This window comes from Canis lupus, chromosome 23 (assembly GCF_048164855.1).
Source record: "Canis lupus baileyi chromosome 23, mCanLup2.hap1, whole genome shotgun sequence".
Taxonomy (NCBI): domain Eukaryota; kingdom Metazoa; phylum Chordata; class Mammalia; order Carnivora; family Canidae; genus Canis; species Canis lupus.
The window spans coordinates 22,309,777-22,323,456 of NC_132860.1; the positions used below are offsets into that span (position 1 = coordinate 22,309,777).

Below are 13,680 nucleotides of genomic sequence, written 5' to 3' on the forward strand. Positions count from 1 at the left end.
TCCTTACCTTGTCTTATTGATTCCTCCAACACATAGAGGATTTTTAGGACTTCATATGTATTGAAATCACCATTGTAGATATTTTAGCTGTAAAAAAAAATGAAATACATTCCAAAGTCAATATAGTTACCTGTTTTCTTTCCCAAGTTCTCCATCTCATGTCACTAATTCCCTTTAGAGAAGAAGGGTAAGATGATTTTCTCCCGAATCTGCTTGGTCTTCACCCCATAGATGATTGGATTGAGTGCAGGAGGGATGGCTACATAGAGGTTGGCAGTCAGTATGTGGAAAGAGCGAGGAATATTGTGACCAAAACGGTGGGTGAGGACAGAGAACATGGCTGGTGTATAGAATATAAGAATGACACAAACATGGGAACCACACGTGTTGAGGGCTTTCTTGCGGGCATCTCGAGATGGAAGGTTAAAGACGGCACGAAGGATGAGACCGTAGGAGATGCCAATAAGGATCAAGTCTGATGTGACAGTCATTATAGGTACAGCTAATCCATACCAGATGTTGATGGAGATATCCGCACAGGCTAGTTGGGCTATGCCTATGTGCTCACAGTATGTGTGTGGAATGAAGAGTGTTCGGCAAAAAGGCAGTCTCTTTAATAGGAAGACACATGGGAAGATGATACAAAAGCTCCTGCTGACAATAGCCACTACAATCTTAGTAATAATCTGACGGGTGAGAATATTCGTATACCTTAGGGGGAAGCAAATAGCAACATAGCGATCAAATGCCATAGCCAGCAGAATAGCAGAATCCATAGCAAAGCTGTAGTGGAGAAAGAACATCTGAGTAAGGCATGCAGGAAAAGTAATTTCCTGAGGACCTAGCCAGAAGATGCTGAATGTTTTGGGTACACATGTATTAGACAGGATGACATCTGTAGCAGCCAGCATGGAGAGGAAAAAGAACATGGGCTCATGAAGGGTACGCTCCATGGAAATAAGGTAGAGAAGGATGCTGTTGCCCGCCAGGGCCACAAGATAGATAATAAAGAAGAGAATCCCAATCCAGACATGAAACTCCTCCAGCCCTGGGATTCCCAGTAAGATGAATGGGCCCGGATTGAAGCTGCTCAAGTTGAATGTGGCCACCATGGTCTTGGATTAGATGTGCCTCATAGCCTGGAAATAAAAATTTCATGGCTGATTGCTAGTGATCTATAGACGTCCACCTCTGAACCTACTTCAGTATTATCCACTTATTTGCAGCTCTGTGAAGTGACAGACTATCATTTGTCACTTTTTTTTGCTAATAAACACCTGCTAAACTTTTACTTGGAATTTTAAGTCATATTAAGAGAGGTATCAAAATAATTTTTCCCAGAGATACAAATCACATAACCCCAGTCATATACTTTTAGACCTGCCTAGTTACCAGGAACCCAGGAAGTTGTTTTTATTTTCTTTTTTTTTTTTTTTTTAAGATTTTATTTATTTATTCATGAGAGACACAGAGAGAGAGGGAAGCAGGCACCATGCAGGGAGCCCGCCGCGGAACTCGACCTGGGTCTCCAGGATCACACCCTGGGCTGAAGGTGGCGCTAAAATGCTGAGCACCCGCGCTGTTCGCCAGGAAGTTTTCTAGGAAAATAGGTGCTCAAAATACTATTAGGTGGAGAGACAATGGCTAGTTGGGGATTTGGCACAAGTTCAATGTAAAGTTCCAGCCCTAGTGAACTGGACTAACAACTGTAGAGTCTCAAGGGGTCTAACTCTGAAGTAGACCATGCAGTCTCTTTTCTTTTCTGCTCTTTCTCCACAGTGGGACATTTACCTTGGTTCTCATCAGTATTGTAGCAAAGTTCACCAGCTTAAAGAGGAAACAAAATATATTCTTCCCTAAAGGCTATGGTTTAGGTGGTTTACTCTGCCTTCAGATATTCCCAGGTTGGAAAATCTTCCAAGAAAAGACATTCTCCATTAGCTTACTATGTCAGATTGGTCTCAAGGAAAGAATATAATCCTCCTCTCAACTCTCACAGAAGATATCCCAGCAGGGGCAGCCCAGTCTCTGGGTAGTTATACCCCAGTATTCTTGCCCCTATCTAATCTATGTAACAATTCATTCTTGTGAGATTTCATTGAAATAGTCGGGCCCTCTTCCCAAAAGTCTTCTATTTGTGACATGACACACAAATATCTTCTCCAACTTCAGTAGTCTCTCATTTTTCTTTCTACCTGTTCTTGAATGTTGTTATTCTGTAGTGCTCTATATCTGCTACTCTATCTAGGTCAACAAACTCCATCTGGGTGATATCCCCAAATGCCATGACTTTGTGTCTCCTATGTTGAAGATTCTGAAGTTTATAATTTTACAGATATTTATCTCTCCTCAGGTTTGGAACTAGTTACTTACTCAATGCCTGCTAGCTTAGAAATACCACAGGTGCATCCAATTCAGCATATTTCAAACTATCTTATTTCTCTTTCCATTGCTCCAAATCTGTTTCTCCTATAATGTTTTCCAACTCAGCAAATGATAGTATAACATGGTTTCTCAGTCTAGAAGCCTTGAAATTATCTCAATCCTATTCTTCCACACACAATCATCTTGCTCATCTTCCAAACAAGTATCATGTTACAAGTAAGTGTTCATTCTGTCTTACATCAACTTATTGCTATCCTCGCATTGACTGCTCTATCCTACATGCTATCATCTCTCATCAAGACCTCTGCATTCTAACTCAAATGCACCGATTTTCCCTGAGCAATTAAAGGCAGATATGATGTAAAGTCTGTCCCAACTAGAAAGAAAAGAAAATGGAAAGACTATAATCCCAGATAAGAAGAAATGGCAAGGCTGACCATTGGCAGCAGTAAATATCTTCAGTGCTTAAATCTACATGGAGTCCACCTCTTTAAAAATAGATACAGGTATAGCAGAGACACATAGAGAAGCCTTAGCTAGGTTTCAGGATCCAGGATTTTGGTTCCCTATTCACAAAATCATCTATAAATCACCTCACCCACATCTCATATTCCTTACCACATATACACCCAGATAACATCTAAAGGAAGAAAGAAGGACAAAATATGGAAATTGGAAGAACAAACTATTACAGAGAAATGATAATTAAGCAGGAGACAATAAATTTCATGACAAAAGCACCACAATTAAAGACTAATCTAAATGAAAAATATATAATTCCATTAACATTTATTTAAAGTATTCTTACAGATCCCTAAAGCAAAGCCCTGTGATCAAGTGGAAAAAGTAACAATGGATATGAATAACCAGGTCATATAAGAAGAAACTCTAATGTGTAACAATATGTAGAATATTTTTGGTCTCGTAAATAATTAAACTTAATATAAACATGAATGATGAGGTATATTATTTATCAATCAAGACTTAAAATGATCAATGGTATCATTGATAATATACATCCTGTGAAGGGTCTGAGGAAGTAAGAGTTGTCATAACTATTTTAGAAGGATTTACTATATAACATTCTTAGATACTAATTTGACAATGTGTATCAAAACATAAAATGCACATATCCATTGCCCCAGAAGTTCCAAATATAGGATCTACAGATACAATTATATAAATTAAAATGGCAAAAAGATATTCACAGCAGCAACATTTATAATATGAAATTTGAGAGAAATTTTAATATGAAAATAAAAATTGAAAAGCTAGCATCAGTTTAATTTTTATATGGGAATTATTTTAACATTTACAGTATGTTCATACAATGTAATAGTATATGGCTTTCAAAAAGAATGAGGTAAAGCTATGTGTATAGGAATCAAAAGATGCCAAAATAGTGCTACTTCTGCAGGACACATACTAAAACTGGAATAAAACAGAGAAGGTTAGCTGGTAATATTTAAAGGGTAACATAATTTCAGAATGTTTTTAAATAGCAAAAAAATGTGTAAAGAAAAATTTTAAATGATAAGAAAAAGGATTATATGATTTATCAATTAACAATAAAATGACATGATTAACTTGAATGCATTTATTAAATGCATACACACATAAATCAAATACATGACTAAACTACATAGTATCTTGCTGGCTCAAGAATAAATACACCCAAGGACAGAATATATAGCTCCAAAATTGGTTGTAATTTTTATACTATATGCAATTAGAGGAATCAAGATTGGTGAGAAAATACTGGATAATTCCACAAAAGGCTTGGAAATTATTTCTTATTTATTGCAGAAGAAAATGTAGTTGGATTCACAATTAAAAAATTCCTCATGAATCAAAAAGATATATGCATCATATATGAATATATGTAAACAGTATCACAATAAAACCTCTAGCTTATATTAAAAGTATATGCACCTGAAATGTGTATGAGAATGAGGTTTTTAAGAAACATATTTAGGTAAATAATCAGGAAATATCAAATAAGGCAGAAAGACAAAAAGGTAGATACAGACTAGAGAACAGCACCAAAGATTCACTAAATGGCAAATCTTCGAAAACTAGTAGATGTTGCTTTAGGATTCAAAATGTTAGTTTTAAGGGACACCTGGATGGCTCAGTGGTTGAGCATCTGCCTTTGGCTCAGGGCGTGATCCCGGAGCTCTGGGATCAAGTCCCACACGGGGGTCCCTGCATGGAACTTGCTTCTCCCTCTACCTGTGTCTCTACCTCTGTCTCTGTGTCTCTCGTAAATAAATAAATAAAATCTCTGAAAAAAATCTTTAAACACATTATCAATGAAATAAGAATAATTAATATAAGTATATTAAATATCCAAAATTGGAAATCAATTACTTTAAAAAGAGAAAAAAGTAAAAAAAAAAATGTAATCAGTAGAATTCTCTAAAGTCACAAGTAAATTACATAAGCATAATGATTAAAATCAAGATAAAAAAGACAAAAAATTTTCTAATGACAAAGAAGATATATTTTTAAACAATAATGGTATTTTGAAGTCCCTTATAATGCTCTGACAATTAAAGTAAAATTAAGATACTTGGGAAAATATACAGAAACAAACATGATTGATGAATAATCATACAACCTAAGTAAACCAATTTATATAAAATAAAAAGGTTATCAGAGACCTATCTCCCTCCGAATGGTGCCCAAACTAGACAATTTCATCAAATATATCTTCTCATATTTAAAGAGCAGGTAATTCATGTAGGATACAACTGATTTCTGAGCATATAGGAAGCCCGAAAATGTTCTAAGTTTATTTTAAAAGCTAGTTAAACTATTTTGTGAAACCTAAATATATTCCTTTATTTGAACATTACTTGTAAGTCCTAATATGTACCCAGATGAACTAGGAACCCATTCTGTAAACAAGGGACTGAGTATGATCATGACTGAAGTGAGGTAAAAAATGGCAGCCTGCATTACTGTAACAGAAGAGATTGTCTTCAGAAAGATGAGGAGACAGAATTGATAGGACTTATCAGTCAATAGAGGGGTGATGGAAAGAGGAGTGATGAAGTTGCTGAAACACCAGCAAATTCTTCCATATCTATGAACTTCAAGTCAAGTTTGCCCTGTTTTATTTTGTTTCCTTGGCTTCTACTTTGTCTCCTGATTTTAGAGAATAATTTTAAGATTATTTAAAATATGCCCATTTGTTTACTATCAACTAAGGTAAGCAAATAGACATTAATTTGAAGACACATTATCTGATCCTATGAGTAGTATCCACACCTGTATATCTCTTGCTGCATAATCTCATAACTGAAGAATTTGCATAAAACTCATGGTTTTATACCTAACACCATGGCATTACTGACACCCATGTAGTTCCTCAATGCTTTAAAGACTTTAAAGACTTTCAATAATTTTTCTTGTTCAGTCAGAAACAAATATTACCTAACACTAGATCCCAGAAGAGAATATCAAAGTAGAAGAGGCCATAAAGCCTTCTTCCATGTCAAACATGAGATAACTTTAGTCCACTGAGTGTGTCACCCCAATTTAAATTTCAGCTTTGAGGAATATTCTTGTCTGATTTCTTTTCCACCTACATTTGGTCTTGAAAGTTTCTTCAGCTTCGTCCATTTTCTTTCTTTCTCTAGCAAACTTTCTCTCATCTATAGCACAAAACAAGCTTTCCTGAACAATATCCAAATTAGGTAATGCCCCAGGTATACTCCTGGCACTCCACATTATCCAATCAGAGCACTTATCACACTATTTTTATTTTATTTTATTTTATTTTATTTTATTTTATTTTATTTTATTTTATTTTACTTAGCTTTCTCATTTAATAAGTGATAAAGTTTAAGAGGATATATATCACGTCTGCTTATTTCACTGTTCTATCCCTAGAACAGAATGTGTCACAGAGTGTTCAATAGGTTCTTGAATAAATGAGTGCCAGAGAGACCAGTGGACTTCATACTAATTAACTTGATCATTCAAATAGTGTTGTGAATATCCTCTCATTTATTCACCATTCCCTCAGTCTTATGTCCTCTCAGCCTACCACAACAATATAAAGTAGGCTCCTCCACATAAAACTTGGAAAACTAAAGATCTAGAAAAGCATGAAAACTTGCTTCCCTTATTTAAATATTTCCAAACTGGATGAAGGCTCCCACCAAACAAACCTATGGAATGAATCCACAAACACTGCACAGTGATGAAAGATGGTCTGGGAGGAAGGACTCAGCTAGATGTGGGAAATTAGTACACCTTCCTCACCTACCTTCAAAGTTCTAGATACAGAAAAAGGTCTGTGGGCTTTACGTTTGCCTTCTTGGAACTTCTCAGGTATCACTAACTATACATTCTCTTTAATCTCCTAGCACTAGTACTCTTTGATCACAGTCCCTTTGATTACAGGTTCCTGAATAAGATTTTGCATTTTAGCAAGTATTCTACTACCACCTTATTTACTGGTCTCTGATTGACTGAGGAGCATTTTTCTTCTGTCTCCTAAGGCTAGGAATATTGCAATAACACATCCAATGTCTCTACAAGCTCCATCTCCTCTAGCACTAAACTAAACACAGGACAGGACTTTCGGTAATATCTTGATCATGAGGTATTATAATCCAAACCTTGACTTTATTTCTCTTTTTTATGCTAAGTTTGTCTATGTGAATATCTTTCTTCTGCCCTATTTTAGAGAAAGGGATATCCAAGGTTGGCCCATGGGTTACAAGAAGGACTATTTTAAGATCCAATCCAAAAAGTAACTGTTCAAATCTGTTTTGTGTTTGTGTCCCTCTGTGGTGTCTAGGGTAGGTGGACATCTGAGTGCTTACCCCTATGATCCCCCAAAAACAATAGGACACTCATTCGTAAATGTACTCACAAATACAAACTGATGTTTACACATATAAGATAACCTAAAAGTCTCTGAGATGGTGTATGAAATTTCAATCTCGAGGTGTCTGGACCCAGTCCGAAATGGTCAGTTCTAAGTCTATCATGACTACTTATTTATTTATTTATTTATTTATTTATTTATTTATTTATTTATTTTTACATCCGTAGCATTATAAATTTTGACCTTTAGAAAAGCCTAGAAATATTTTAGGGAAATAAATGGGAGGAGCTCAGAATAAAGCTCCTAATAGACACCTCTATTTCATACCATTTTTTAGCATGAGCGGCAGCTCTATAATCTATATGTAGAATTCTAATCTTGCCCTCTCCTCTTGGAGCTCCTTCTTTCCCCATCTGTCTCTTTCCTCTTCACCAGCTCTAGTAGAGCCTTTTCTAATTGGCTCTACTCCATTACTTCCTCATAGTTCTGCATTGCTCACCATGGGCTTACACCTTGCAGATCCTGGTCTCAGAACTGCTTTGCAAAGGCAAGGCGATAATCAGAGAGTGCAGAAGCACAGCAGATGAAAAACAGAGCAAAGAACAAAAGAAGCAGTGCCAGAGTTAGTAAGGACAGACACAGGGACATAGGAACAGACATATAAGATCATGCTTACTGTAGGGCAGAATCAACACAAAGCCTGGAAAAGAGGATTGCCAATGTACTTCTCTTGTCATCTCCCAGGACTAGAGACAAATTAGAACAGAAAGCCTCTGAACCCAGGGGACCTGTAGGCCTCCGGTCCCAAGGCTCCAAGTCAGTCTGGGACACGAAGAAGGATTCAGTCAAATTAATACTTTCCCAGCTTTAGAAACTTACACTTCTGCTCATATTAGTGGTGGCTTGGAAATTTTGGAATTCATGATGATAGCATACCTGAGCCTCAGCGGGGTCATGATCTAGCTTGATCAGTAATTTGATAAAGACTCCTAGCTCTGGGAAACGAACTAGGGATGGTTGAAGGGGAGGAGGGCGGGGGGTGGGGGTGACTGGGTGACGGGCACTGAGGGGGGCACTTGACGGGATGAGCACTGGGTGTTATTCTGTATGTTGGTAAATTGAACACCAATAAAAAATAAATTTATTAAAAAATAAATAAATAAAAATAAAAAATAAAAAAAGAAAGTCTGTCAAGAGTCATTTTACTATGTGTTAGTCCAATATAGAACTCCTAATACTTCTTGTGTAGAGACTGTTTCATTTTCCTCTGAATCCCTAGCTGAGAGTACTTCATAGAGGAAAATCAATAAATATCTATTGGACTGAAATGTATCTGCTTCTAACCTTGTATAAAAAAACTCTGGGGATAATTCTCACTGAGGCAGCATCTTTCCAGGTGTGAAGAGGCTTCTCTTCTTAGATACCTACCCCAATGCTTAGTCTTGCTTGGTAGTTCTGTCCAACTCCCCTCAGTGTAGAATCATCACTAACTTTGTGTTCATTCAATTTTTTTAGACTACAGGCTACTAATCTATTTGTTTAAGGCAAAACACAAAGCACATGCAAATCTAAAAATCATAGCTAGCCAGCCAGGGTACAATCTCATCCTTCCAACAGAACACTATGTACAACTTCCCACTACTTTCAATGTCTAGTGGCTAAACATCTGGAATTTATCCCTGTTCTACTCATTCCTCTTTTTGTACTCTAACAAAATGCTTTAACTGTTCTAGAAATAAGTTTCTGCATGTATAAAAAGAGATGAGCAATTAAACACAGATGTGATGTAATGCTTAATTGTTTAAAAATGCTTAATTGAAAGAAGAACTCTGAAGAATAAGTGAGGAAACAACCTATTACCTGACTATAGAGAAAATAAATCTTTTTTTTTTTCCATGACTCTCCATAATTCTTTCTCTAATTATGCAGACTTACAAATGCCAGTAGACTTCTACTAAGGAAGAGGGATCTCATTCCTTCATTAAAACTCATTCATTTCAACTCTTTTATTCAGCATTTATTGCATTCCTTTTTTAATTTTTTTTATTAATTAAAGACATAGAGACAGAGACAGAGAGAGAGAGCGGCAGCGACTCAGGCAGAGGGAGAAGCAGGCTTCATGCAGGGAGCCCAACATGGGACTCGATCCCGGGTCTCCAGGATCAGGCCCTTGCTCAAGGTGGCACTAAACTGCTGAGCCACCTGGGCTGCCCTATTGCATTCCTATGACAAAGCAGGAGCTTCTAAATGATAGGAAGCAATGATAAACAAGGCAGGCATGAACCTGGTTCTTGATGACATATAATGGAGGAATAGACATTAAACAACTGAGTATATGAGCAATCACCTTATTAAAGTTGTGGTAAGTCTTAAAATGAAAAGTACATTGTACAATGAGAATGTATGTGAAAGGTAGTAGTCAAATACAGGACTAAAAAAGGAATATCTAAGGGTATTTTTAGTTGAAGCTTAAACATAAATTGCTAGGCAAAGAATAAAGAGAAAGCACATGTGGAAGAGAAAAGGAGAAATCTGATGCATTTGAGAAGCTGAAAGTAGGCAAGTCTGGTTGTGTATTGTCTGAATTCATGAACTGTAGTATCAGTATGTCTTGTGCAGTCTTTTTCTCCAAGTTCCCCAAAATACAGGGCTAACTTCATCAGGATTCATTAGGATTCCTGAGTACGTAAGAGAGACAGTTGAGTTTAGGATAAACAAGACAAAGACTGCAATAATATAGTATGGAATCTAAATTGGATAGAGAAGGAAGAAAGGAAAAGTAAGGTATAATGGCCTTAAGGAAGAGGTTTCTGATAAAGTTTGAAGATGTATGAAACCTTTACTGAGAACACATGTTAGATATTTTCATATAAAAGGGTATAAGAAGATGCCTAGGACTAAGTTTCTTCCTTCAAGGAACTCATGATGTAGGCATCGATAGATAAACATGCAAATAAGTATTATGATTTGTAATTATGGCATAGATAAAGCAGCCCTGCTTGTGTATTTTTTGAACTGCCTAAGGACAGTACAGACAGCAAAGAAAATGTCAACACACATACAGACCAACGTACACAGAGATCTTATCCATTATACCAATTTTACTCTTTACTTCTTATTCCCAAGTAATTTAATATGCTCATCTTTTTTTTTTTTTTTTTTTTTTTTTATTTATTTTTATTGGTGTTCAATTTACTAACATACAGAATAACACCCAGTGGTAATATGCTCATCTTGATTAAATTTATTGCTTCCTTTTCAGTGGAAATTGTTAGGAAATAGGCATTTTTATCCTGGGATGGTTTCTTAAGAGAAACATAGATGGCACCTACCCAACTCCAGTCAATACACACTCTACACTCACACCAACTTGTTGTTAAGTAACAAGACATTGAGTATGACACACACAAAAAGAATATCGCTTCTGAAATTACTTGCTCAGAGTCAGAGATATGCAAATTAAGTGAAATAAATATAAATGAAGTATAAATAAAGGTAAATTAAATGTAAAGCTCTGAGTTCAGGGAAGATTGCTCTTTTCATTAAATTCTCCCATTCCTTGAATTGATCACAAAGACAATAGAATTATTCAAGAGATGCAAGATGCAACGTGACACCATCATATGAATTCTAAAATGATCACTCTAGCTTTTATAGAGAGAATGGATTGAATGGAGCAGGGATGGAACTCCTTTAAAAAGATGACTTTGAAATACTCTCAGAGGGATGGATGGGGATGGATGTTAGAGAAGGGCCCAGGCAAGCTGGTCATGGTCATGAAAGAGGTGAGAATTTCATGTATATATCTACTAGTATCACTTATAAGCAACTTTATTTTTTTTTCTTTTTTTAAAATTTTTATTTTTTTTTATTTTTATTTTTTATTTATTTTTTTTAAATTATTTTTTATTGGTGTTCAATTTACTAACATACAGAATAACCCCCAGTGCCCGTCACCCATTCACTCCCACCCCCCGCCCTCCTCCCCTTCTACCACCCCTAGTTCGTTTCCCAGAGTTAGCAGTCTTTACGTTCTGTCTCCCTTTCTGATATTTCCCACACATTTCTTCTCCCTTCCCTTATATTCCCTTTCACTATTATTTATATTCCCCAAATGAATGAGAACATATAATGTTTGTCCTTCTCCGACTGACTTACTTCACTCAGCATAATACCCTCCAGTTCCATCCACGTTGAAGCAAATGGTGGGTATTTGTCATTTCTAATAGCTGAGTAATATTCCATTGTATACATAAACCACATCTTCTTTATCCATTCATCTTTCGTTGGACACCGAGGCTCCTTCCACAGTTTGGCTATCGTGGCCATTGCTGCTATAAACATCGGGATGCAGGTGTCCCGGCGTTTCATTGCATTTGTATCTTTGGGGTAAATCTCCAACAGTGCAATTGCTGGGTCATAGGGCAGGTAGATTTTTAACTGTTTGAGGAACCTCCACACAGTTTTCCAGAGTGGCTGCACCAGTTCACATTCCCACCAACAGTGTATGAGGGTTCCCTTTTCTCCGCATCCTCTCCAACATTTGTGGTTTCCTGCCTTGTTAATTTTCCCCATTCTCACTGGTGTGAGGTGGTATCTCATTGTGGTTTTGATTTGTATTTCCCTGATGGCAAGTGATGCAGAGCATTTTCTCATATGCATGTTGGCCATGTCTATGTCTTCCTCTGTGAGATTTCCCTTCATGTCTTTTGCCCATTTCATGATTGGATTGTTTGTTTCTTTGGTGTTGAGTTTAATAAGTTCTTTATAGATCTTGGAAACTAGCCCTTTATCTGATATGTCATTTGCAAATATCTTCTCCCATTCTGTAGGTTGTCTTTGAGTTTGTTGACTGTATCCTTTGCTGTGCAAAAGCTTCTTATCTTGATGAAGTCCCAATAGTTCATTTTTCCTTTTGTTTCTTTTGCCTTCGTGGATGTATCTTGCAAGAAGTTACTATGGCCGAGTTCAAAAAGGGTGTTGCCTGTGTTCTTCTCTAGGATTTTGATGGAATCTTGTCTCACATTTAGATCTTTCATCCATTTTGAGTTTATCTTTGTGTATGGTGAAAGAGAGTGGTCTAGTTTCATTCTTCTGCATGTGGATGTCCAATTTTCCCAGCACCATTTATTGAAGAGACTGTCTTTCTTCCAATGGATAGTCTTTCCTCCTTTATCTAATATTAGTTGCCCATAAAGTTCAGGGTCCACTTCTGGATTCTCTATTCTGTTCCACTGATCTATGTGTCTGTTTTTGTGCCAGTACCACACTGTCTTGATGACCACAGCTTTGTAGTACAACCTGAAATCTGGCATTGTGATACCCCCAGATATGGTTTTCTTTTTTAAAATTCCCCTGGCTATTCGGGGTCTTTTCTGATTCCACACAAATCTTAAAATAATTTGTTCTAACTCTCTGAAGAAAGTCCATGGTATTTTGATAGGGATTGCATTAAACGTGTATATTGCCCTGGGTAACATTGACATTTTCACAATATTAATTCTGCCAATCCATGAGCATGGAATATTTTTCCATCTCTTTGTGTCTTCCTCAATTTCTTTCAGAAGTGTTCTATAGTTTTGAGGGTATAGGTCCTTTACATCTTTGGTGAGGTTTATTCCTAGGTATCTTATGCTTTTGGGTGCAATTGTAAATGGGATTGACTCCTTAATTTCTCTTTCTTCAGTCTCATTGTTAGTGCATAGAAATGCCACTGACTTCTGGGCATTGATTTTGTATCCTGCCACGCTACCGAATTGCTGTATGAGTTCTAGCAATCTTGGGGTGGAGACTATTGGGTTTTCTATGTAGAGTATCATGTCATCGGCAAAGAGGGAGAGTTTGACTTCTTCTTTGCCAATTTGAATGCCTTTAATGTCTTTTTGTTGTCTGATTGCTGAGGCTAGGAATTCCAGTACTATGTTGAACAGCAGTGGTGAGAGTGGACATCCCTGTCTTGTTCCTGATCTTAGGGGAAAGGCTCCCAGTGCTTCCCCATTGAGAATGATATTTGCTGTGGGCTTTTCATAGATGGCTTTTAAGATGTCGAGGAATGTTCCCTCTATCCCTACACTCTGAAGAGTTTTGATCAGGAATGGATGCTGTATTTTGTCAAATGCTTTCTCTGCATCCAATGAGAGGATCATATGGTTCTTGGTTTTTCTCTTGCTGATATGATGAATCACATTGATTGTTTTACGGGTGTTGAACCAGCCTTGTGTCCCAGGGATAAATCCTACTTGGTCATGGTGAATAATTTTCTTAATGTACTGTTGGATCCTATTGGCCAGTATCTTGTTGAGAATTTTTGCATCCATGTTCATCAGGGATATTGGTCTGTAATTCTCCTTTTTGGTGGGGTCTTTGTCTGGTTTTGGAATTAAGGTGATGCTGGCCTCATAGAACGAATTTGGAAGTACTCCATCTCTTTCTATCTTTCCAAACAGTATAAG

General features: G+C 36.8%; 1 protein-coding gene across 1 annotated transcript; it reads right to left on the bottom strand.

Annotated features, from left to right (window-relative positions):
- Positions 1-98: 98 nt before the first annotated feature.
- On the bottom strand, positions 99-8,208 carry LOC140614900 (olfactory receptor 52H1-like). The gene has a single exon (XM_072794320.1). The coding sequence runs from the start codon at positions 1,110-1,112 to the stop codon at positions 165-167; it is 948 nt and encodes a 315-aa protein (XP_072650421.1). The 5' UTR covers positions 1,113-8,208; the 3' UTR covers positions 99-164.
- Between the last annotated feature and the right edge of the window lie 5,472 nt (positions 8,209-13,680).